A 25,453-nucleotide genomic window follows, 5' to 3' on the forward strand; every position below is an offset into this window, starting at 1 on the left:
TGCCCTTTTTCAGATTGTTTCTCACTACTGCATCAAAGGCAATACAGAGGGGGCTTGGAAGTGTCATATGGTCCAAAACTCTAAAGCAGGCTCGCCTGAAAAAAGCTCAACAACTTTTTACCTGAACCCCAAAAAAGGGGGTGAATCGCTGTCTCTTGGGAGTTGGCCACCCCTGCTCTAAAGTTTTGCAAAGGAAACAAAAAGAACTGCTACACCCATACAGTACTACTCAATGAGATTAAAGATGCCAGCATCACACACCCCTCTAAATTAACAGCAACAACAAAGCCATTGCTACCACCACCACCAAGCCACATTAAGTAAGCCACACAAGCAGGCAAGACTTTACAATTCATATCTCCCTCCTCTGGTTTAAGGAGGATATGAAGTTTGTGGCAACTGGTCGCATGAACGTCATGCAATCCTCGCCCCCTGCTCAGTCCAGCCTTGCAAATCTAGTGTTAGGAAAAACAGGTCCACAAGCTCCTGCTTCTCCATCTTGGCCCCATGAGTTCTATAATAAGGATTCGTGCAGTGCTGAAACCCCCTTGTTCACCCACAGCTCCACCTGTCTTTTTAAAAGCATAATTGTATGAAGCCCCAGACTATCTGCTAATGATATATACTGTATTAAGAAATGGTTTTAGACCATGGCCTGCGACCCTGCTGAGGCCAGAATAGGGAGTAGGGGGGCAGAGGGTCCCAAACCCACCATCTCCTCCTGGAGAAAGAAATGGTCAGGATATGATGAACTTCTGACCACGTGTGTAAGACCCCAAAATCTCCCTTTTCTTCCTCTCCCAGGGTTTATAATGAACTTGGCAGCTCCTTCCGCTACAATCCACACGAAGGCCGGGACAAATATGGGGAGGGGGGTTCTGCTCAGCCTCTCCCCTCCCCCTCTGCAAATGCCACACTAAAAATGAACACGAGGCACCCACCCGCCAAATCCTACCACAGACAAACATGGAGGTGCCTGATGAAAAAGCCCCCAAATGCCACAATAGAGGAGAACACGAGGGGACGGCATTCCTTCCCACCCCCAATACCACAACAACGATGGACATTGGGGGGGCCTGCTTAACCTCCCCACCCCGCCCCGTACCACAATAAGAACCATTTTGGGGGGGAGGCACCCGCCTGTTTAGGCGCTTTTCCTCCCGGTCCCCCACCTCAAACTAGGGGCTCTGAGGGGAGGAGGTGAAAAAGGCGGGAAGGGTCAAGTATGGGGGGGACGCTGGTTCGGGATGGGAGATGAGGGGGCGGCGAAGGGTAGGAACGTCTTTTGGCGGGGGGGGCGGCCTCGGCTGAGGGAGAAAGGGCACGCGCGGCCCCGCGCTTAGGACGGGGCCGCGCGCGCTAGGGAAAGGGGGCGGGAGGGAGGGAGAAGAGGGGGGGAGGGGAACCCCCCACGCCCGCGGCGTCGGTACCGTAAATGGGCCGGAGGCGCCGGTCGTTGGGGTCCTGCACATGGCCCCGCGCCGCCGCCATGATGAGAGCGCAGAACCGCAGCGCGCAGCCGCCGCCACAGCCAGCCAGCCGGCCCGGCCTGGGCGGGCCCTTGTGGGGGAAAGGGGCCGGGCTGAGGCTGAGGCGAGGCGCTCCGAGGGGGCCAAGACTGGCGAGGAGGAGGTGGAGGAGGCGGCGCTTAGCGGGCGTCCTCGCTCCCCCGCCGGCCTCCCTCGTGGGCCTTGAGGCGCTGCCGCCGCCGCCTCAGCCTGTGAGGCGGGTAAGCGAGCTCCCCTCAGCGAGCCGCGTCATTGGCATCGTGGTTGCCTGAAGGGCCTCGTTTAGGGGCAACTCTCCTCACAACGACCCTGTGAGGTGGGCTGTACTGAGGGGGAGGGTGTCTTCCTGGCCCCTCACAAGCAGCCGGGCGAGGTAGGCAGGGCCGGGTTTAGGTTTGATGAGGCCCTAGGCTACTCAAGGTAATAGGGCCCTTCATTATGTCCAGCTGTCCTTTGTCAACAACAAATTGCCGCTGTTTTTTTGTGTGTGTTGAATATATGCTATATGGTAATTTATGGACCTAATAGGTATCTAAAGCCATTTGCACATAACAAAATATGTATTTTATCAACGTAATTGTTGAACTGAAATACAATTAAGAAGTATATTAATAGTGAAATATACGATATACGGTATCTTTATTGTCATTGTCCCATACAGAACAATGAAATTGAAAATAAAAATAATTATAAAAAATAATTGTTAAGCTCTAACTTAAAATGATTTTTTTATTCATAACAAAGTTAATAATGCAAATGCATTGGCAATAACCTTTCTATGGGAAAATGCGCCTTCGTTTTGGAACACTTTGGTTTTGGAACAGACTTCTAGAACGGATTAAGTTTGAGAACCAAGTTACCACTACTGTATATAGAAATGAACAAACCAGTGATATTTTCGGGAGCAGGCGGGGCCCATTACTTACATCAAAGGAGCCTACACAACACAAAACACTGTTCCTGTATGTAGGTTTTATTTTGTTTTTTATCTTACATTTTGGAAATGTACATCCAGTTTTTTCCCCTTTAATTTTTTTTGGCTTGTTTAGCTTATACATAAATCCGGCACTGGAGGTAGGCCTCTCAGGGAGCTGAGAGTGGATTTGAACCCAGGCGTGAGGCAGGCAAAGAGAGGCAGTAGCAGCCCCCTCTTAGCCTTCTCTGCCACCCCTTGACGAAGGAACAGTTCACCAGGTGCGGTTGTTGCAGCAATGACAGAAGGTTATTTGGTGCTGTTGACCCAGGCGGCGAGCATTCTGTGTTGGTTTCCGTGTTAGAAACTTGAGATAGGAAAGCTAGGAGCTAAATGGCACCTTAAACCTAGGTTATGGGCGCTGCAGTGGAGTGTCTAGGTGCACTTTTTTTTTGGTAACAAGAATACAAAGCTGAAAATGAATGAAATGCAGCTGAAACCTTATGTTCACTTTTCACGTGGTCTAGTCCTCCTCTGAAGACTGCAACAAAACAAACCTGTGCTTCCCCTGCCCGCCCGCCCCCCCCGCAATACAGTGGTACCTCGGGTTACATACACTTCAGTTTGCATACGCTTCAGGTTACAGACTCCGCTAAGCCAGAAATATTACGTCGGGTTAGGAACTTTGCTTCAGGATGAGAACAGAAATCGTGCAGCAGTGGCGCAGCAGCAGCAGGAGGCCCCATTAGCTAAAGTGGTGCTTCGGGTTAAGAACAGTTTCAGATTAAGAACGGACCTCCAGAACAAATTAAGTATGTAACCAGGGGTACCACTGTATTCTTAAGAGGGTCCTTTCTCCAATCTTCAGAGAGGAGCTGGAGGTAGGGAGGGAGAATAAAGGTCCTCCTTTCCTTCCACTCTGCAGTTTTAATCTGAAATCATAGGCCCAGCACTGCGCCCAGAGCTCAGAAACTAATGAAATTCCTTATCACAAAACGGTTGCCTAGAACAATGGGAGTTTCGAATGCTGGTTGGTTTATCAGATTCTACTCACCAACCTCCTTCAGCTGGGAAACCCAAGGGGATGTGTGTATCCCCCCACTCTTTTATCCTTGCAACAGCCATGTGAATTGTCAGGGTCACCCATGGGGCTTTGTGGCTAAACAAACACCTGGAGGAGTTGTCTCTCATTCACAGCTATTACAGGAGGATAATCATACCCTACTATACTGGGATTCTTCAGGGTGGTTGTGAGGATTGTTAAGATAGTGGTGATCAAGGGGGCCAACTTGAATAAAATATTGGGGGAGGGGGCAGGTAATCAATCACAAGATGCAGTTAACACCATTTGAATGGCAGTGCCCATCAACTTGTGGGGGGCAGTCCCTTCAAATATTTTATGGAGGTTCCTTTGCCCCTGGGAGTTGACTCCTATGGTGGTGGTGACTGTTTCAGGCCATGTTTTCCTTTCTTGGCCTTTCAAATCAGATTTTTTTCCCATCAGTGATCTCGGGGTAGCATATGTAGACCCTTACAATGGCACTGTGAGGTAAGAGTGCTCACTTTAGTAGCTTAAAAAATGAGGAGGTGGTTGTCAACCTCCCAGTATGTTTCAATATGTGTTTCATGTTCCTGTGCACCCCATTACCTAATTGGTTTGCTGCACTTGCAGCATCTCCCCAAACTCTATTCAGTGAAGCTGCTGTCTGTGCATGCACGATTATCTGTGCGTGTGTTACAGCTGTCTCAAATGTACACACTTCAGCTTAACCCCAGCATATGAGTTTGAATCGAATGGAAGCTGGTTGGAGAGTAAACTCATCAATCAGCAGTATTTCTCAAGAAACTACATGAAACACGTGGGTTGTGGCTAGCATCAAACACCAGATTATGGCTTCAGACACCAGTGGTGTTTCTCAAAGACAACAGAAGTATAGTGTCCCGATCAAGGGAAATAATAGTCTTGCTCTATACCACCTTGGTCAGACCCTGCCTGGAGTCCTCTGTCCAGTTCTGGGCACCACAATTTAAGAAGGATATTGGCAAGCTGGAACATGTGCAGAGGAGAGCAACCAAGATGATCAAGGGTCTGCAGACCAAATGAGGAATGTTTGAGGGCATTTGGTATGCTTAATCTGGAAAAGAGGAGACTGAGAGGAGGTATGATAGCCATCTCCAAATATTTTACAGGTTATCACATGGAAGATGGAGCAAGCAACATAAGTACTATAATAACTTTCTGACCGTAAGAGCTGTTTGACTGGAACAGACTTCCACGAGAGATGCTGGACTGTCCTTCCTTGGAGGTTTTTAAGCAGAGGTTGGGTGGCCATCTGTCTCGGATGCTTTAGTTGAGATTCCTGCATTGGGGTCCCTTCCAATACTATGATTCTATGGTGGGAACGCAGTAGAGCCTCAGTAAATGGTATGGAAGGAACACCCTTAAGTATTGTGGGGGGCTGGCACGGGGTGCTTTGTGTCTAAACTGGGATTTCTAAGGGGCTGTTTAACCCCTCCTCTTACACCACTGGATCTTGGGTCTCAGTTTGCATCTTGCACAGAATGAAAACTGAGCGTGCATTGTTAGCACCTGTGCTTTACTGCTGGATGCAGTCCTACTACCATGTGGCGCTTAATCAGCAGCAGTTGGGTATTAAATTACAGCTGAAATTTCCTGCTGTAGCTTATTGCTTTTTTCTTCAGCTTGAGTCAAAGGGAAATCCCGAATGGTTATTTATTAAATTAAAAGCATTTCTAAAACCAAGGTGGTTTACAGGAAAACAATAAAGCACCAACATTACAGCATGAATGTCAGCTGGAAACAGGCGTCAATGGTCTGGGAGCACCTGAGCAAAGAGAAACATTTTTAGCAGGCAATGGAAACATGCCCCTGTTAGTAGTTGCTATATTGCTGGGGTGAGTTAATTTCACAATGTGGACACATATTGCCTCTGATACGGACCTTGGCCATATGGACTAGTAGCCATTGACAGTTTTCTGTGAATTTGTCAAATCCCAAGTTAAAGCCATCCAGGCTTGAATTGGTCACTAATTCTATAGTGCAAAAATGTGCTGAGCAAATGAATGCTTCATTCTGTCTGTGCTAGTCCTTCCACCATTTAGTTCTTCGACCTCTGGTTCTTGTATTATGAAAGAGGGTAGGAAGCCTCTTCCCCCATGCCGTCTTTCCATTTTCTTCACATTGTGTATGTCATTTCATTGATAACCAAAAATAGAAGTGAAAGATTCTGATCACCTTCTTGAAGCTATATTGGCAGAAGAGGGGAACACAAGAGCCTTGCACTTGCTGCAGCTCATTCCTGTGGAGATGCAATGAGGACAACCAAACCAGCTTTTATTTTTTTTAATATTTATTTATTTTGTAAGAAACCCTTCACATGAAGACCATGTAGTTGTTTACAACATAAAAAAGAACACAAAATAAAGGATTATATGGCGGAAATGGGTAGCTTGGTCCCAAGCTGTCTTGCACTTCATAGGCTGAAACAGCACTTTGAATTATGCTAGCATTTTCTCATGCCAGGGATCTTCCAAAAAGGAGAGGGTATGAGAAAACCTGGATTGGGAAGCTAGTGATTTGAGAAACATCATTAAATAGCAAGATGGATGAGTTCAAGTGCCAGATGCTTTGACCTTATCCTGTATGCTATTTCTCTAAGGCCCTTCAGAACATCTGCACATCCACCAAAAAGGCATGGAAGGTGAGTGGCCTGTCTGGTGGTTTTTGTAATGAGGGTGGGTGATTGAACAGGGAATGAGAAGCTCTTGGCGGCAGCTCTTTGTTACTTCTCTGCTCTGCCATAAAGAATTCAGTGGCAAAAGTTAAAGTCAGAAATTGAGCTGTCAGAAGGGAAATTAAAGTCAGACGTCCCCTCCCCATCATAAAGCCCTAAGGTGCAACAAATCCAGCAATGTCCCAAAAATTGCATGCACCAAGTGATTGTATCCTAGGGATGAGCAACCCGTGTCCCTTCCAGCGCTGTTGAACTTCAACTACCATCAGCCCCAGCCACCAGGGATGATGGAAACATAAGCCCAGCAGCATCAGAATAGACACAGGTTCCTCACTCACACTGTAGAAAGCAAAGCCAATCCTGTTTCACAGTGATAGCAACGTGGGTGGATATAGGGACAGAGTGCTTTCTCTAGAACAGTGTTTCCCTACCTTTTTTGGGCAAAGGCACACTTGTTTCATGAAAAAAATCTTGCGGCACACCCCCTCCGCTCCGGCCCTAAATAGGGCAAGCCACGCCCCCTCCAGCCAGCTGATTGGCTGGCCAGGAGGTGTGGCCGGATGGGATTCCCCTGCTCTCGCGGGGGCTGAGATGGGATTCCCCGCTCATGTGGGGGCGGATGGGATTCGCTCGCTCGCCGCCCCGCGTGTGCTCGCCGAGCATGCGCAGGCCCAGTAGCGAGCGGCGATGGGGCTAGCCGGAGAAGAGAGGGCGAGCCCCCTCCGCTCCGGCCCTAAATAGGGCAAGCCACGCCCCCTCCAGCCAGCCGATTGGCTGGCCAGGAGGCGTGGCCGGATGGGATTCCCCTGCTCTCGCGGGGGCTGAGATGGGATTCCCCGCTCACGTGGGGAAGGGCGTGATGCCCGCAACCCCACCTCCTGGGGCAGGCCCGGAAGTGCAGGCCCAGTAGCGAGCAGCGATGGGATGTGGGAGCTCGCTCGCTCGCCGCCCCGCGTGTGCTCGCCGCCGCCACCCCACCTCTCACCGCCCGACTCGCCCGCCTCCCTCCCACGGAACACAAGGCAACGTTCCACGGCACACTAGTGTGCCGCGGAACACCTGTTGGGAAACACTGCTCTAGAATGTGAGCAGAAAGAGATGCCTTAGCTCCACCTCATGGACACTCAGCGGCAGGAACGGCCTGTGGAGGAGGCAACGGAGAGACGCAATCACGTATGCAAATATGCATGCCCTACAGCATTGTGGGAGAAACAGCCAGGGTGCAGACTGGGGGTTACAGGGCACCCCAAAACAATAGACTGTCCAATGGGGCCCTGGTAGCACAGCTGCTTTACAGGATTGAGCTTACTGGGACTGCAGAATGGAGGTCGCTGTGTCCTTAACAGCAGAGAGAATGAGGGCCAGGAAGCGCGCTTGCCATTTCAATTCATACTTACCTGGCAGAGGAGATACCATGATCACAAAGGTGGTTTTCCCAGGGTGAGGCTCATCCATTGCACTTCGGGTGTACTGACCCCTGCGATTTCCCCAAATGCGGGAAACTCGACTGCATAATTTGTGGTAGTGGGGGACTGCGTTCGCGCTTTCCCCTGGACTCTGTGGTTCAAAAGCAGAAAATAATTGTACTTGTTACTGTTCGCTTCATAGTTTCCATTTCTGGTACAGTTACTAAAACTGGTATAGTTCTTGTTTTAGCTTTCTATCTCATTCTTTAAGCTTTGCTTTCTATGGAATTCAAGTTGTAAAATAATAAAGTACAATATCAGCAATCTATGACCTTTTAAACTGTGGGAGGGTATTGCTTTGAAATAGAGGAAAACAATAGAATGGGAAAAACCAGACATCTGTTCAAGAAAATTGGAGATATGAAAGGAACATTTCATACAAAGATTACCAAAGGACAAAAGTGGTAAGGACCAAACAGAAGCAGAAGACATCAAGAAGAGGTGACAAGAATACACAAAGGAATTATACCAGTAAGAGATGGATGTATCGTACACCCCAGGAAGGTTGGTTGCTCACCTTGAGCCAGACATCCTGGAGAGTGAAGTCAAAGAGGCCTTAGAAAGCACTGCTAATAACAAGGCCAGTGGAAGTGATGACATTCTAGCTGAACTATTAAATTTTTTAAAAAGATAATGCTGTTAAGGTGCTACACTCAATACGCCAGCAAGTTTGGAAAACTCAGCAGCGGCCAGAGGATTGGAGAAGATCAGTCTACATACCAATCCCAAAGAAGGGCAGTGCCAAAGAATGCTCCAACTACCGCACAATTGCACTCATTTCACATGCTATCAAGGTTATGCTTAAAATTCTACAAGGCAGGCTTAAGCAGTATGTGGATCGAGAACTCCCAGAAGTGCAAGCTGGATTTCAAAGTGGCAGAGGAACCAGAGACCATGTGCTGGATTATGGAGAAAGCTAGAAAGTTCCAGAAAAACATCTACTTCTGCTTCATTGACTATGCAAAAGCCTTTGACTGTGTCAATCACAGCAAACTATGGCAAGTTCTTAAAGAAACTGGAGTGCCTGATCACCTTATCTGTCTCCTGAGAAATCTCTATGTGGGACAAGAAGCTACAGTTAGAACTGGATATGGAACAACTGATTGGTTCCAAATTGGGAAAGAAGTACGACAAGACTGTATATTGTTTCCCTGCTTATTTAACTTATATGCAGAATTCATCATGCGAAAGGATGGGCTGGATGAATCCCAAACTGGAATTAAGATTGCCGGAAGAAATATCAACAACCTCAGATATGCAGATGACACAACCTTGATGGCAGAAAGTGAGGAGGAATTAAAGAACCTTTTAATGAGGGTGGAAGAGGAGAGCACAAAATATGGTCTGAAGCTCAACATCAAAAAAACTAAGATCATGGCCACTATGAATAATAATAATAATAATTTATTATTTATACCCCGCCCATCTGGCTGGGCCTCCCCAGCCACTCTGGGCGGCTTCCATAAAAACCAAAAATACAATAAAATATCACACGTTAAAAACTTCCCTGAATCACCTCCTGGCAAATAGAAGGGGAAGAAATGGAGGCAGTGAGAGATTTTACTTTCTTGGGTTCCATGATCACTGCAGATGGTGACATCAGTCACGAAATTAAAAGACGCCTGCTTCTTGGAAGAAAAGCAATGACAAACCTAGACAGCATCTTAAAAAGCAGAGATATCACCTTGCTGACAAAGGTCCGTATAGTTCAAGCTATGGTTTTCCCAGTAGTGATGTATGGAAGTGAGAGCTGGACCATAAAGAAGGCTGATTGCAGAAGAATTGATGCTTTTGAATTATGGTGCTGGAGGAGACTTTTGAGAGTCCCGTGGACTGCAAGAAGATCAAACCTATCCATTCTGAAGGAAATCAGGCCTGAGTGCTCACTGGAAGGACAGATCCTGAAGCTAAGGCTCCAATACTTTGGCCACCTCATGGGAAGAGAAGACTCCCTGGAAAAGACCCTCATGCTGGGAAAGATGGAGGGCACAAGGAGAAGGGGATGAGGTGGTTGGACAGTGTTCTCATGTTGAGCAACATGAGTTTGACCAAACTGTGGGAGGCAGTGGAAGACAGGAGTGCCTGGTGTGCTCTGGTCCATGGGGTCATGAACAGTCAGACACACTAAATGACTAAACAACAACCAGAAGAACAACAACATTATGCATTGTATTAAGAGAGGGGTATTGCCTCTGGTGGGGTACACATCTTGCTCCTTTTGGGGTAGTTTGTCCATTCTGAACTCAGCTCTTACCAGTAGATGCTGTCAGCATGCTAGTGTTGCAGCAATAAATCTGCTAGCACATTTGCAAAGCTAAGCAGAGTCCAGTATGGTTTCCAATTGGAGGGGAAACAGCCTTTTGAGATTCCTGCATTGCAGGGGGTTGGACTAGATGACCCTTGGGTCCCTTCCAGGCCAGCTCTCTAATTCTGACTCTATGACAGCATCCACACCCCCGGAAACGGCTTCAACTGGCCTACTAAACCAAGTGGCGCAGCTGATGTTTCACAAACCCTCAATGAGTCAATTAGGGACTTTCCCTGCATGCGAAGACAGGCTGTCTTCTAAAAAAACACACACTTTAGTCAGCCCAAACGAAAAGCCTTGTTTGGTCTGAGCAGCGGCCCGTCCAGTCCAGTGTCCTGTTCTTGCAGCGGCCAATCAAGCGCCTGCCGGGAGCAGAACGGGAGTGGGAACGAGAAGAATATCCCGGTCAAGGGCAGAGGCAGCTGGAAGCAGGAACAGGAGCAGATGCTTTCACTTCCCCAGGTAGGAAATCAAGGGGAGGAGGCGCAAACCATCTTCCCGACAGAGTGCGATTTCCAAGCCCGCCTGCGAAAGGGCGCCGCTCCGCTGGGAGAGGCGGTAGCTGCGCTCCGGCGCCTCGGGATTCCCCTCCGGGTTCCCCTCCCGCGACTCTCCCTGCCGCCGGCCAATCAGGAGTCAGGGCGAGAGGAAAGGGGCACGGCGCGAGCTGTGACGTCACCCGGCCGAAGCCGAGAGCGGCGGCTGAGGGGTGGGGAGGGGGAGGAGCAAAGAGAAGAAGAGCTGGGAGGCGGGACACCCGCTTCCCCGCTCCACGCGATTAAACGAGCACCTTTAGGGGCCAATCGGAAGAGCGGTAGGATGAAGCGGGCCCGTTTGGCAGGTCCGCAGGCCAATAAGAGCTCGGAGCAGGCCAACCGGCGAGGCGCCGCCGTCCAATCGCGATCCGGAGGGCGGGTTAGGAAGCGCTGAGGCGGCTTCGGGATCCTGCCTGGGTTTTGTGAGGGAAACGGGTTGAGGCGGAGAAGAAGTGGAAGGAGCGGACGAAGCCCGTGAGGGAAGCATTGGTGGGTATCTGCGTCCCTCCGGGGCTGGAAACGGGGCCCCTCTGCGAGGAAATGTGGGGAGGGGCGGCGGTGTTTGTGCGGTTTTAGGACCCTCTTAATGCTCCGGTTGGGAGTCGCTTCAAACTCCCTTTCAGTTTTGTTCTCTAATGTTTTCACCTGTTTTCACCTTAAGGACGAAGGGCGGCCCATGCTATTGCTATTATACATATTCATATCATTTTAATAACATGTTTTAATTGTGGGGTGTTTTTTTTTTTTACTGCAACCCCATTATTTTGTTCTTTCCGCAAAGCGCTTTCCACCAGGCGGTGTATAAACTTTATGCAGTAATTAAAATATTCTGCATTGTTCTATGATGATTTCATTCTGTTCATTTATTACATTAATATACCGTCCTTCATAGATATTAATATAAATTAATATACCGCCCTTCATTATTTGAGGACATCCCTCTGCCTCCCCTCCCCCCCCCCAAAAAAAACCCCCAACACCACTTTTAATTTCCTTGGAGAAAAAGGCGGGTTATGAATACAATAGGTATCTGTAATCACCCTCATCCCTTCTTTAGACGGGGCTTAGGGTCGCCCCCTTTGACCCTCGCAAGGTCTCTCTTCTTTTCCTGCTTAGTGCACGACAGCCTCTCTCTCTCCCTTGAAGGCCCAGAACAAGAGGCTGTTTATTGGAGAACTGGTTGGCAAAGCAACTGCGTATAGGAAAGCTGCAAGCGCCAGCTAAAAAGCGGGTGGAGTCTTTGCTCCAGCCCCTAATAACCGGGGAGAGTGTTTTCGACCCATTACTACAACACAATAAAATTAAAAATAAAAATAAAAGCGGGTGGAGTCTTTTTGCCCCTAATAACCGGGGAGAGTGTTTTCAACCCATTACTACAACACAATAAAATTAAAAATAAAAATAAAAGCGGGTGGAGTCTTTTTGCCCCTAATAACCGGGGAGAGTGTTTTCGACCCATTACTACAACATAATAAAATTAAAAATACCACCTCTGGATGAGGAGGGAACGCTAGGCTTATGGGGTTGCTGACCCGCCAGAGGCTGCTGAGTGCGCTGCTTGTCCCTAGGTAGCGATCTGCCCCGGCTCGCCCTCTCCTTGGTTTGACACCCATGTAGTGTTGCTGTTGTAAGTTTGTCTCAGTTATATTCCGCTCAGAGGCAGATATGGTTACGTTCTCTTTATGCTCGTAGGGTAGGGTAGGTTGAGAGGAAGTGACTGATATAAGGCTCTTCTTGGCTGAGGCTGGGATTGTGTATGGGGACTCCTTTGCGGAGGAAGAAAAGAGTTGGGATGCACATGTTGGGAGTGGGGATGTCCACCCGCCCTGCTTTCAACTTGGGTGAGTTTAAGGTTGCCTCCCCCAGCCCCAGACTAATCTAGAAGGGGTGATGGGGAGAAGCCCTTTTCTAAGGCAGGGGAGTTTTGATAACTACACTCTGTGTGTGATTTTTCTAAAAATTGTTTTCTGTTTCTCATATTTCTCGCCTCAGCACACACAAATTGGGTGTGTATTCTTTGTTAATTTTATTTTAAAGTTTTTTTTTTCTGTTAGGGACCTGTCACTGAACAATCCTAAGCATATTTACTAAGAAGGAAGTCCCATTGTATTCAGAGGGAGTTGCTCTCTAGTAAGCATGTGTAGGATTGCGGCATTAAACTGTGGAAGGCAGCATCCCATATGTTGTTAAAAGATAAGAAAAGATTCTTTCTCCTGTAGCTATATAGTATGTGCAAAGCACTCTTAACTGCTGTAAAGTGTTGCTGTAATGAAAAATATTAAGCCTTTATATAGCACTCAGTGTATTGTACAACAAGGCAGTAGGCTATTATTATTATTATTATTATTATTATTATTATTATTATTATTATTTATTACTACTACTACTTGCCACCAAAGAAACAAACATGATGTCCAGGTTTCTCACCTCCAACTCTTGTAAGTACAGGGTGGTGATGGTGCCAGATTTCTGCCCTGTGACAGCTAGTGGCCAAACAGGCGATGATGTATTTGGGGAGGAAGTTGGGTCTGTGAGAGAGGTTCACATTTGGCCATCCTCTGTGGCAGAAGAGCTGCATGGGGTGAATAATGATTCCCCCCGTACATATTGCACACCTACCAAAGATCCTGAGCATATTTAGCCCTTGAGCACACATCCCCTCTCTTTTCACAATGGTTTGAGATACCCATCTCTGAAAGTAGGTATGGGGATTATGGTTCCTGGTTGAGGGTGGGTCTGTTGTAGTCTCCTAACTTAAAATATTTGCATTACCAAGAATTTATTTTAAAATGTACAGGAAAGTGTCACAAAAGTACATTTTACTTCCTCCTACCCTTTTCTTTTAGTCACTGAGGATCTGATCAGTTGCCTTCACTCGAGTTCTGTACTGCTCTTTTTAGTCAGCTCGTCTCAGGTAAGCTGCCTGAGGGTTTCCTTTCAAATTGGTGTGTTTTAAAATGCATGCTACTTTTGGAAGTATCTTGTGCTTCACATTTCACAAAAGAGGACAGAGTGCCATATGACACAGTCTCCGCATCCTTCAGCATAAACACAAGGCTAGGCATGGAGGAGGAGACCTAGCTGAGGGGAGTGAGAGAATTCCTCATGCACCTCATAGAGTTCTAGAAGGTTCAGTGACAATGGTCCATGCAGGACTATGTTGAGTCTATGGAAAAGAACGATAGCTTTGTCAATGTTTGTGCTATTTCTAAAAAAAGAAATGTTGCTGCTTTCCTTCCAAGTCTGTGTGAAAGCATAAATTGGCAAGCAGTGATGAGACTCACAGCTTGTGTGTGTTTCCTTTAAGCCTGTGGGCTTCAATGAGATGAAATTGGTTTCAGGGCAATTTTGCTGTCAAAAGGGCTGTTTGACTGCTGCTTAAACTCTAGGGACAAGAGGGGATCCTGCTGATAAGCACTAGGGGAGCCCTCTGTGAAAGCGATTCTGAGTAGGAAGGGAATGAGTAAGCATGCCTCGGAAACCAAAAGATCGTGCCCTTTTTTCTTCCCTCCTTAGTTTCTTGAATAGCAGGGCGATGGCTGCCGTGGTGGAACAGGAAAGTGAAACCCAACTCTGCAACAATTGGTAAGAAAGGAAAGTTGTTTGTTTCAGTAACTGCCAACTCTGTGTGTATGCAATTGGGTTGGCTGATTAGCTCTGTTTCAGAACCATTGCTCTAATTTATCATGTTTACTTTACTTGTTTTAGTAAACAAAGCTAAGAACTTGGAAGTTGTCATCCTTGCTTAATATTTATTTCCAATTGGCATCCATTCAGTGCTGCTAATGAGCATGTGAAATGGAAAATTTTCAGCAGGAAAAATAATTTAAGAATTATTGTGTCCCAATCTGGGGTTGTTGTTTGTTTCTTCTCAACAAGGCACAATTGCTAGCCCATCTTAAGCAAATATTCATATTGGTTTATGGATTGTAGCTGGCTAGGGAGAAACAAACTGATCCCTGATTTGGAAATAACAACAAATCATGGCTTTCTTATTTTCATACTTGCACTAACTGGAGTGATTGTACAGTATGCATACACATGCTGCTCCTTCATGGTAAACCACAAGAAGCCAGAAATCCTGGCTTATGGTTGTGTGAGTGCGGATGGGGGCGGGGGCGGCGGAGAGACTGGTTATGGTGGAGGATGGGATTAGTGCAGCTGACTCAGGAGCTGGTGTGTAATTGTGGCTTTTCTCTCCTTCACTCTCTGGAGATGTGAGCTTTGTCTCCTGAGAGAACATCCCTGCTGGTCCATGGAAGGGGGAATGAATTGAATAGTGCCCAAAAGACTGAGCTGAGGACTGCAAAATCCCTTACTGCCATATGCTCTCTCTGTGGACTGTGGCTGCAGCTTCAGTGCCACGCAGATGGCAATATGAAGTAATACTGGTTGACCTTGCAGAGTTTGCTTGGGTTAGCTTTCTTTTAAAAAATCATTTCTTTTGCGCCTTCCTCACCCAGCAGCTCTACTCCAAATCAATGTTCTAAACTGCAAGTTCCTGTTATCTTTTGCACCGTGTCCGTTTTGTTTCTAGCAAAAAAGACATTCCCGCGGCAAACTTCACCATCCATGAGATCCATTGCAGTCGAAACATAGGGGTATGTCATATCTGCAAGGAGTCTTTCCCAAAATCGGAAATGAGGAGCCACCAGGAGCTGGAGCACAAGCAGGTGACAAGCAGCCCCTTTCCCTCTTTAGAAACAACTTCTCCCTGGTAGGCAGGTTTAATCACACGCTGGTTTGTTTTTCAATCTCAGGTTGTCTGTAAGTGCAGCATGAAGATGGACAGTGGTCTTTTGCAAGAGCATGTGGTCAGTAAGCATATCATTGACTCATCTTTACCTGATGATGCAGGGTGGGACTAACAAAAACTACAAGGAGTGGATTATGTATGTGAGCCTTCAGGCTATTAAGATTTTTTTTAGGGCACTTGCACATGGTTCTTTGTGGAGAGCAACAATCACAAGCAGGGGAGCTTTTTGTAAACAGGAAGAGAGTTGGTGGCATAGTGCAGGATCCAGACTCTTCCCTACAGAGGAGAGGGGACCATAGATGGGCTTCAGGGCTAGCTGCTGGTGTAAGGGAGCTTCTTATGTGCCTATTAAGGGCTGCTTCTCTGGGTTGGCATTTTTACCAACCTGCACTATGGCCCCACTTAGTGCTTTTTTTCTAAAAAGAAATGTTTAGGGGTACTCTCATTTTGACTCAAGAAAATCACCATTTTATAGCTCCAATTGCGAAAAATAAATACAGTAAATGGACAAAAGTACAAAAGATTCACAAAATGTTTAGGGGTATGTGTACCGCTGCCATCCCCCCAGAAAAAAGCACTGGCCCCACCTAACTCTATATTAGAAATCCATTTCTAAAATGGAGGTTGCAAAGCAGCCATGTGTTGTGGATTGTGTGACTACACTGGTGTGGCGTACTACAGCCAAGGAGTGAGATTGCAGCTCGCTCTTGGGATTTATTTTGCCATGCGTTCACCCTAATGGTCACTGGCCCCTTGCAAGTCTGATTCAGTGCCCTTGATAAACTGATGCTGGTATTCACAACAGCAAATGCAGCTCCTTTACACCATCCTAATTGTGCAGGTGAGCTGGCTTCAGGATGTTAAAACTCTGTGTTCATTCCTTCGGCCTGTGCTGGCTGAGGCTGATGGCCAGACAAATGCAAAGACGTTGCTCAGACGATGACCTTATGCACAATTTCCTTGCTGTCTTACTCTAGGCTGCAGAGTGTCCCTTGCGCCCCATGGCCTGCCAGCACTGTGATATTGAGCTTGCATTCAACAAACTCCAGGACCATGAGGACTACTGTGGCGCTCGAACTGAGCGATGCACCAGGTGCAGCCGCAACATTCTGCTCCGAGATCTGAAGGAACACCCTGAGGACTGCAAGAGGGAGGCTGAGGAAGCAAGAGTCAGCCAAGCCCGGCCCTGCTTGAACTCCGAACCAGTTTTGTATAGCGTTCGGACAGTCAGGAATGTCCTCCATCAAGACAACTCTGCACGATCCCTGCCAAGGTTGAGCCGGTTTCCTGAAAGTAGGCTTTATAACTGTCTCTCGGGTGACCAGCTGCCAAGTGAGCGCAACAGAAGGAACGTTGCTCTGTCGCAGCCGGATCAGAATCAAGGTAATGGCAGCAAATGATCACTTTTAAAAAGAATACTTGGCATTTTACAATGTGCCCCCCCCCCAACGTTAGTGTTCAAGAGTGCATTCTCAGTTAATTGAATCTAACCTTTTTGTGCCCCTCTTCCCAGTGGCAAAAACCCTTCCCAAATTTTCATGCTTTCATGCTGTGTCCTAAATTTTATCCTTTCTGGGTATGTTTACATGGGCAGTTGGTGGATGGATCTTGGGACTGTTTAAATTCAACCAGCAGTCATTTTATTACTGCTGGAATATCCTGCTGCTGTTTCCTGGCAGCTAGGAGGGAGAAATGTTGGCCATGCTGGCAGTTCTGAGGTGTAATGACTTCAGCCCTCTGGAGCAGAGACTCTGTTGTGTAGCTTCATCATAGTTCAAGTACACATTCCAGCCAGGGACGACTCCAGGAGAGTGCAGAGGGGATGTGGTATGCAGGGAGAATCCAGAGGATGAGCTAGGGAGGCTTGGAGGGCTGCATATGTCCCCCAGGTCTAAGGTCCCGTCCCCCGTCCCCGCCCCCCCCCCCGCTGGCAGCACAATTGGTGTATTGCAGATGCTTAAATCACCTGTCTTCAGGGGGTATTGGCTCTCCTTCTCTGCCTTGCTTTCTTGAAATACAGTTTCCAGCAACCTTTTTGCATGTTCTGCAAAATGTAAGCCCATCTTTGGGTATGTTGTGCTGATCTTCTTTTTACAAATGGAAGGTCAGACAACGATCATGATGATGGTCTGCCTTTGTTTCTAACATTTGGTTATATTTTGTCCCAAGAAGTCCACCTGGAAAAGATGACAGCCCCCTTGCCTTTCGGTGGAGAGCCAGATTGCAACCTGGATTACCTGCTGGCTCTTAGCTTGCAGCAGGAAAACAGCTCTCATGAGCACAGTGGCACACAGATCCGAAGGGATCTCTGGAAAAATATCTGCCCCGCCAGAGCTAAAGCAGCTGAGGACTTTGTTGATGCAGATGACCCCGATATCTTCTCTCAGGGTTTGCTGGCACCTGCTAATAATGCTTTAAACAGGCCCAAAGGCAAGTAAACATTTGCTGTTGCTCAGAGTCATTTGTTGAGGTGCTGTGATGTCATGAAATGGTTGCAGGCCGAAACCATTAGGAGAATGTTGTAAAGGCTTTGGCTTCTGTGAGGGGTGCAAAAGTGCTGCCACTGTTGGAAGGGGACCTGAGGGCACAGGAGATCTCTGTTCCAGAAGGGAGAGGCAAGATTGCCTGTGTTTTGTTGACGTCATTTTGTCTTTTAGTGCTGCTTGTAATATATATTTTTATATAACATCCCCCCCCCAAAAAAAGTATCTGTTGTGTGCTGATGTGGTTGTAAACTGCTCTCAGACTTGCCTTGAAAAACGGCATGCATATTTATTTATTAAAAAATTGATTTTATAGAGGTGCTGGTAGGACTTCAAGTTGAGATTTTTTTTTAACAACTTGCCCAATCTTAAGCATTGTGGAAATTGCTGTGTGAGAAATCTCTTGATTTCTGCACAGATAATGAAAATAGGGCCTTAAGTGATGGGGGTGGGGAATGGAATGGAATGAGTGGAGAAGTACTGAGAATCACTTTTTTTCTGGAATGAGATGGAACTTCTTGACCTCGAGCAGAGGGAGCTTGAGTTTGTCGAAGGCTCTTGTGAAATCCCCCAACCTGAAGAATGCTCTGAGTATTCTGATCCTTCTTCTTTTTTTACTGAAGTGCCCTGAAGTAAACTTTTTGCATCAGAGAGTTAATTTACTAATGTGGCTAAATGTTTGGACTTTAGCTCTGTAGAGCTGGGCTGAGGTCTATTCTTGGCTACAGATTTGCTGGCTGACTCAAGGTAACTCCTTATCAGCCAGTGGGCTTTATAAAATGGGAGGAACAGTCACCTGCCGCCTCTGTTGTTTTTACAGAGGGTTGTGTTTGTACAGTGCCTTGCACAGGAGTGTGACTGATAGAAATTCAAAAGAGGAGGCAGCTAAATAAGTATTGTAACCTTGTCCTTCCTTGCTTTGCAGCTGAAACACTGCTGCCTTGTGAGTTTTGTGAGAAGCTGTTCCCTGAGGAAGATCTAATCCTTCATCAGGTTTTGTATATATCACTTTTTTTTTCCTTCATGCTGTTAGAAGGGCGAAATTGGCAGATGGGGCAGGTGGTTCTTTCTTATGGCTTCCCCAGGGCACTGAAGGCAAAGTTGGGTAGTTCATGACAACTGGGCCAAAGCTATAGCTGTCATCTACTACAGTGGTACCTCAGGTTACATACGCTTCAGATTACAGACTCCGCTAACCCAGAAATAGTGCTTCAGGTTAAGAACTTTGCTTCAGGGTGAGAACAGAAATCAGGCCCCATTAGCTAAAGTGGTGCTTCAGATTAAGAACAGTTTCAGGTTAAGTACAGACCTCCGGAACGAATTAAGTATTTAACCTGAGGTACCACTGTATCTGGTTTGGAAAGAGGTTTGTCTTATCTGTTCCCCTTGCGTTCAGATGCCTCTTGTGATAGCTTTGGTGCAACGGTTCACGAGATGGAGGAGCCAGTTTTTGTCTTGGGTGTGGATACTGTTGGACACCATTTTAAATCCAGTTGGTGGGCTGAACCATTCCAAGCTGTCCAGATTTGGACAACTCTGAAGATACTGTTGCACATTTTGGCATGATGGTTCCTGAGCTTGAGGACCAGATTTTGGTCTAGGTTTGGATACCAACAGTTGGCCACCAAGGGTACAGTTTTCTGGCTGCAGGGAACATACTGGCGAAGTAGCACCCAGCAGGATTAAACCCTCCTACAGTGTGCTTTGGGGAAGAGATTCAGTCTCTCCTTCCTCCTCTCAACCATATAGGGTTGAAAATGTAGGTGACAATATCGCAAGAGGCGTCCTAACACATAGAGAACAGTCAGACAAACCTCTTTTCAAAAGATAAAGTATTGTATTATAATGACTGTGTTTTTAGTTGTCAACTGAAGTGTCTGAATTATCACCTTCAGAGACACTGTCATGAAACAGATCTGAGACTTTCAAAAAAGCATTCTGTGAGGCTTTCTTCCCAAATTATCTAGATTAGTAGATGATGATACAAAATTGAAACAGCAAACTCTTGTTATGGTTGGAAGCAAAAGGGGTGTGTATAATCTCATCTTTAAAAGCAGATATTTCTGATAGTAACTGAAAAGCAGTGTCTGTTCCTGGGAGTCACCTGTCCTCTTATAGCTTTGCTGGCTGTGTCTGATATGCTTGCTTGCCTTGTGTTGTGGGGATCTCTAGAAGAAGGAAAGTAATGTAAGTCCCCCCCCCTTTCCATTTTCTATATAACAGACTGGCTGCAGTCCTGTCAGCGCTTTGGCATCCTTCAGCAAGAGAAGCTCTTTTGTCCCTCAGGCTGACCGTCTTCAGGATCTCTGGGAACAGCTGCAGAGCAGTCAGTCTGCTGGCAGCAGGGAAACCGTTCCTCTGCAGCATGACTCCTCCAGCAGCCTCATGCTCCCTTGTGAATTCTGTGGCGTCCAGCTGGAAGAAGAGATCCTCTTCCATCACCAGGTACAGAGAGCTTGCCTTGAGTTTGTCCCTTGTGGCGTGTGCGCTGCAGGCAAGCCAACTCACTCCTCCTTTGGGAAGGGCCCCCAAATAACCGGCTTTGTTTATTGATCCAGGACCAGTGTGACTTGCGCCCAGCCACTGCCCCCTCAACAGGAAGAGCCCCATCACAGCAAGGGACTCCGGCTGTGGATAACTTGGAGAGAACAAGCTCGCCAGATCTGCCTAGAAGACGCATCCGGCATCAAGGTATTGTCATTGGCAAGCCAAGCAGGTTCTCAGGTTAAGAGCTCAGAAGAGCAGAGGAGGAGAGCCTGCTTTGCTGCCCACAGCAAGTCTGGAAATGGGAGATAATCTGACTCATGTTTGCCAAAGGGCATCTGTGCACTTCATTTGCAGAGACTTGCCATTTCATTGCACTGCGGTAGAGTAATATGCAGGATTGTTTCCATTCCTGTTTATTGTGGTGCTTGGTGTATCTCTATACTTGCAGCCAATGGACATGCAACCCTTTGGATTAAAGCCCAGAGGATTAAATTTTCAAGGAGTTGATCTTGTATAGCGTGGCAGCACCTGTGCTTTGGAACATCCTGCCTAATTGATATTAGGCAGGTGCCCTCACCGTATTGTTTTGGATGCCTGCTAAAAGCATTTATTTCAGGAAGTCTACCCAAACATATGATTTTGTTATGTAGATTTGTTTTAAAAGTTTTACTGGTTTTTTAAAAATCTGTTTTAATTTATTGTTTTGTGTAAGTTTTTCAAAAGCTTTGTGGATTTTAGCTCTGTTTTTATCTACAGTTTATTTTTGTTTTTAATTACGCACCACCTAGATGACTCTTCAATTAAGTGCTTTATAATTCTTTCTAAATAAAATTCTCAGTGGCTGGACAGTGTTGCTGTTCATCCTCTTCGAAGGTGAACTGTTTGTTGGCTGTAGTGCCTGGGGCAGTTTTAACATCGACCAGCCTGTGCAGCTAGTTCAGGTCATCTCTTGGGGCCAGATCCAGCCTGCTTCATATCTGTGGCCATTTCTCTCCAGCACAGTTCCTCACTTTCTTTTTTCCTGCTTCAGGGGAAATCTCACCTCAGTACCTTGAGGAGTTCAGGCAGCAGAAGCCTCCCCACCCCATCAGAGGGAATCCCTCCCGCAACAACCTGGTGGCTGCCAGACACATTCAGCAGGCCCCTCCCAACAACACAAGAGACGACAATCTTGGGCCTTCAGAACGAGGCAAACCCAAGGAGCTGGGTATTGGTGGTGGTCGTGGAAGAGTGCTGAGGGACCATGCAGTTGCCGCCCTCCCCACCAGGCGCTGTCCCTTCACTGACTCTCCTAGTGGCTATGTGCCCAGCTTCCCTGTCACAGTTCCAGCTCGGCCCAGGTAGATGCTGGTTGCTTGAGGAAGGGGCTGTTTATCTTGTTATCAAGCTACAAATCTGTTTCTTGCCTGTAAGTTAATGACAGAACCAAATTCTCTGTAGTACAGAACTTCCTGGTATGAATCTCCTCCCATTGGCAGGACCATGTGGATGTGGTGGTGTTTGAGTCCTGCCTGTTCCCCACTAACTGGTCTTGAGGGGAGCTGTGCTCTCACTTCTGTGCAGCATCCTAGGGTATCCTCTGAGAATACTTTGTGGGGGCTTTTGCTCAGGTGGTTTTTGACTGGAGGCAGTAGCAGCTCCTCTCTGATCTCTTGAAGAGGATGCTGGTTCTTATTAAAGACTTTCTTGTTACAGTCCGCACTTCATTGATGTGCTGCCCTTGACCATTAATTCAAGGACTGTTTGGTAGATTGGTAGTTTTGTTTTGTTACAAAATCCTAAAACAAATCTTGAACTACCCTGGGAGGGTTGAGTCCTGAAAGTCATGTTAGAAACCTTTTAAGAAAGTTGCTTAATAATGTTGAAGTGAAGGAAGTTTTAGATTCCAATGGCAAATGTTGCCTTAACTCTGTCTCTCTCCCCCCTTGCTCCCACAGCTTGAGAAGAGAAGGTGTCAGGAGTCCTGCTAGCCCTTCCCATTACAACAACACCAAGGTAAGAACTGTGGCAGGCTCCAGTTCTCTCTTCAGGCTCATGGTTCTCTGCGAGTTCAAATAATCAAAACTCCTGCGCTGATGCACATACATTTTTAGGGCTGTCACCCCAACCCCAAATAAATCATAGGTTGCATTCCTAAGGTGGAAGCAAAAACCAGAGGTACTTCAACTGCCTCATCCCAAAGGCCCCTGTTGGCCTCTCATCAACAGGGCAGAAAATTGTTGCCATTTCCCTCCCATTGATAATTATGGGAGGGAAATCAGAGGGAGAGATGGAGGCCAGCTCCTGAGCTGCTCTAAATCTCTGCCAGGGTTGGGAGTGTGTTGGGCTATTGAGTTAGCTTTGGATCCAGGCTCTTTCCTAGTTGTCGTTGTCCTTCTCCTTGGTCCTGCCTGCATCAGTTCTGAGACCAGTTGAAAGTGTTAGGGGTTTCTGCAGGGACTGACTAAACTGCGGGAGGCAGTGGAAGACAGGAGTGCCTGGCGTGCTCTGGTCCATGGGGTCACGAAGAGTCGGACACAACTAAACAACAACAACAGGGACTGAGAGGAGAGATTCAACATGATTGAAGAAGACCCAACATATCCTAGGGGCCGTATCATTGCAGTCCTAGTTGATCAAATTAGTTAAAAGCAATTGCTTGTTTCTACATAAATGCACATGCAGTGGTACCTCGGGTTACATACTGTCAGGGGTTCAGGAGCAGAGGCGAGGGCAAGGGAGGAAACAGAGAGCGAGGGGGAGGAGGCAGAAGAAAGGATGAGTGATGACGACGACCCGAGATCTCCGAGTCTTTCCAGTGAACCAGAAGATTCACAAAAAGGAGCACCAGTGGCCAGGGCAAGGGGGGAGACTAGGGGGACACCCCAGGAAGATAGAGCCAGAGGGGACTCAGAGGGGAGCAGTTGGAGATCGGGACCAGCGTCACCGCCAGAGAGTAGGAAAGAGGAAGAGCGCCAGGGATCAAGCGCTGGCAGCTCGCAACAGGAGGGAGGGCACGAGTCAGGAGTGGCCACACCTTCATCGGGGAGCGAAGTGACGGTTAGACGGAAAGTGGAAGGTTGGGCGCGCGCGCCAAGTTCAAGTGCACAGGAAGGTGGCGCAGTAGGCAGCCCGGAAAGGGAGCCAGGTCCTAAAGCCCGGCGCAAGGAGACAGGAGAGTCAGGGGGGTCAGCGTCAGAAGAATCCCGGAAGGAAGAGACCCAGGGGGGCAGAGGGACCCAGAGGAGAACTGTCAGGCGGAAAAGGTGGAGCAGGGCTAGGATATTAAGTTGGTGCGCAAGGGGCGGAGACTCAGACGGAGCTTCGCCGATCTAAGCATAAGACGTAGGGTTGCACGCAGCAGCTTGAGAATGGAGACTGTAACTCAATAAAGACTTTTATTTAACGACCGCTGGCTAGCGTGATCCTCTGTGAGCTAGGATCTGGAAGTAACCCTGACACATACGCTTCAGTTTACAGACTCCGCTAACCCAGAAATAGTACCTCAGGTTAAGAACTTTGCTTCAGGATGAGAACAGAAATCGTGCTCCGGCAGCGCGGCAGCAGCAGGAGGCCCCATTAGCTAAAGTGGTGCTTCAGGTTAAGAACAGTTTCAGGTTAAGACCGGACCTCCGGAACGAATTAAGTACTTAACCCGAGGTACCACTGTACAAGTAGGACAAGAAAAAGCATACTTTGTTTCAGATGTTATATTTTTGAATGCTGTGTGCCATTTTAGAGGCATTCCTTGCTGTGTGAATGGGAAGAGTGCCTCTCTTAAGCAAAAAGGAATGAAAGCGCCCTTTTAGTGTGTTAAAGCTTTTTCTGTCAAAGTCTGCAGCCACGTATTCTGCCTCTCGAAGTCTTGAAGGGGGCACTGAAGCTATCTATCTTGTCTTTCAATCATCTGGCTTCTGTGGTCTTTCCAACACTTGGACCCATGCACTCAATCATACCTTTGCAACTATGAGGGTCAATAGCTTGCTCATTTTTAAAACGCAAGTTGTGATCTGTGCCATCGTACCTTACTTTCTGTATGATTTTTCTGGACTCCCATAGGACATGGCTGTGCATATGCTTTGAAGTTTGAGCTGTAGTTCTGACAAGGCAATGCTACAGAACTTCTGAATGGGGAGAAAAATTCTAGTTGATGGCAGATTGCTCTGTCTCCTTCTCCTTCAATTCCTGCCATTCTCTTTTGCAGGTGAAACCGTGGCAAGCTGAATCGGACTACCCGGACAAAGAGCAATAGGGAAAGGGCCTTCCCAGGGGAAGTGGGTTTGCCTTTGCTTCTGTTCCCTCATAAGGTCTGGCTGCAGTAGGGCTGGTTTCAGTGTGACACTGATTTAGCAGCGGGGGGTGGGGAGAGGGATAGGGAGGTGGGGGATCATAACCACAGCTGCAGGCCAGAGAAGTGGTGGCAGGAACCCTTCTCTCCTGATTTAGGGCTGCTTTTTAAAAATGTGCAATGTCCTTGTGCTCTGAGGTAAGGGCCAGGGTGTGTGTCTGTAGGGGGGGGAGGGATCAGATTCAAATGTGTCCTGTAGTCAAAACTGAGCTAAGAGTATCGTAGAAGTTCTGCTTAAAATGCTCAGCCTTGAGGCGTTGTCCGCGTGCAGCGCCGTTAATGACACATGGGATTGTGTGTTTTAGACTTGTGGCTGGCCTAGCAGCTACCAGGCAAGGCCTTGTGAGGAAGCCTGGGTTGGTTGCTGCTTTGGCTTAAGCTCAACTTATTGGGCTTCTTAACCTGTACTTTTGGTGTTCTAACTGCACTTGGCAATCTATTTCCCCAGTCAGGAGTGTGTAACCAAATGGGAGGAAGAAGAAACGCAGGGAAAAGCCATAACATTTCATTATTCTGCCACTGTCTGTGTGTGTATATAGCCTATCTTTAATACCAGAAGTGCCCAGTTTCATTTCTGTAAAAACAACAACAAAAAAACCAAGACAGGCTTCTGTTCATTCTCTTTACGCTGATTATTCTGCTATACTGGAGACTGTCTCAAATTTCTTGTAATAAACTTTGTATCTCGTCATTCTTGCGTCCTGTGCAGTAGCAGAGCTTTTGTCATCCTCCACCTGTTTTAAATCGGCTTCAAAATATACTGAATAGATTGAGATTTGAACTCAAAACCAATCCCCCCCCCCCCGGTACCATTTTGTTAGATGCCACATATGAAAATATAAACCAGAGGAGCAGTTTCTCAAGCTGCAGCAGTCACTGTTGTGTCCTCATGTGACCCACTGCTCCATCACTTG

At 47.3% G+C, this 25,453-nt stretch overlaps 2 protein-coding genes and 1 long non-coding RNA gene across 4 annotated transcripts in view; 1 reads left to right on the top strand and 2 right to left on the bottom strand.

The window, feature by feature from the left end:
• Positions 1-1,556, bottom strand: part of NAA25 (N-alpha-acetyltransferase 25, NatB auxiliary subunit) — a 37,682-nt gene extending 36,126 nt beyond the window's left edge. For both annotated transcript variants that reach the window (XM_082229938.1, XM_082229939.1), the window contains exon 1: positions 1,431-1,556. In XM_082229938.1, the coding sequence (XP_082086064.1) occupies positions 1,431-1,491 (61 nt within the window). In that variant the 5' untranslated portion in view covers positions 1,492-1,556. The remainder of the gene's footprint in view (positions 1-1,430) is intronic.
• A 4,272-nt stretch (positions 1,557-5,828) lies between these two features.
• LOC309536548 lies at positions 5,829-10,148 on the bottom strand. Its single transcript, XR_014221607.1, has 3 exons — positions 9,833-10,148; positions 7,248-7,731; positions 5,829-6,581 (listed from the first exon to the last, which is right to left on the bottom strand). It is a non-coding gene; the product is annotated as an uncharacterized lncRNA (long non-coding RNA).
• Positions 10,149-10,838: 690 nt separating this feature from the next.
• On the top strand, positions 10,839-25,230 carry TRAFD1 (TRAF-type zinc finger domain containing 1). Its single transcript, XM_082230131.1, has 13 exons — positions 10,839-10,975; positions 13,333-13,400; positions 14,003-14,071; positions 15,024-15,159; positions 15,247-15,300; positions 16,220-16,625; positions 17,415-17,672; positions 18,651-18,718; positions 19,949-20,170; positions 20,284-20,416; positions 21,243-21,552; positions 22,150-22,207; positions 24,396-25,230. The coding sequence occupies exons 3-13, from the start codon at positions 14,022-14,024 to the stop codon at positions 24,441-24,443; spliced, it is 1,743 nt and encodes a 580-aa protein (XP_082086257.1). The 5' UTR covers positions 10,839-10,975; positions 13,333-13,400; positions 14,003-14,021; the 3' UTR covers positions 24,444-25,230.
• The last annotated feature ends 223 nt before the right edge of the window (positions 25,231-25,453 follow it).

This window comes from Podarcis vaucheri (assembly GCF_965113315.1).
Source record: "Podarcis vaucheri genome assembly, chromosome: 7".
NCBI lineage: Eukaryota > Metazoa > Chordata > Lepidosauria > Squamata > Lacertidae > Podarcis > Podarcis vaucheri.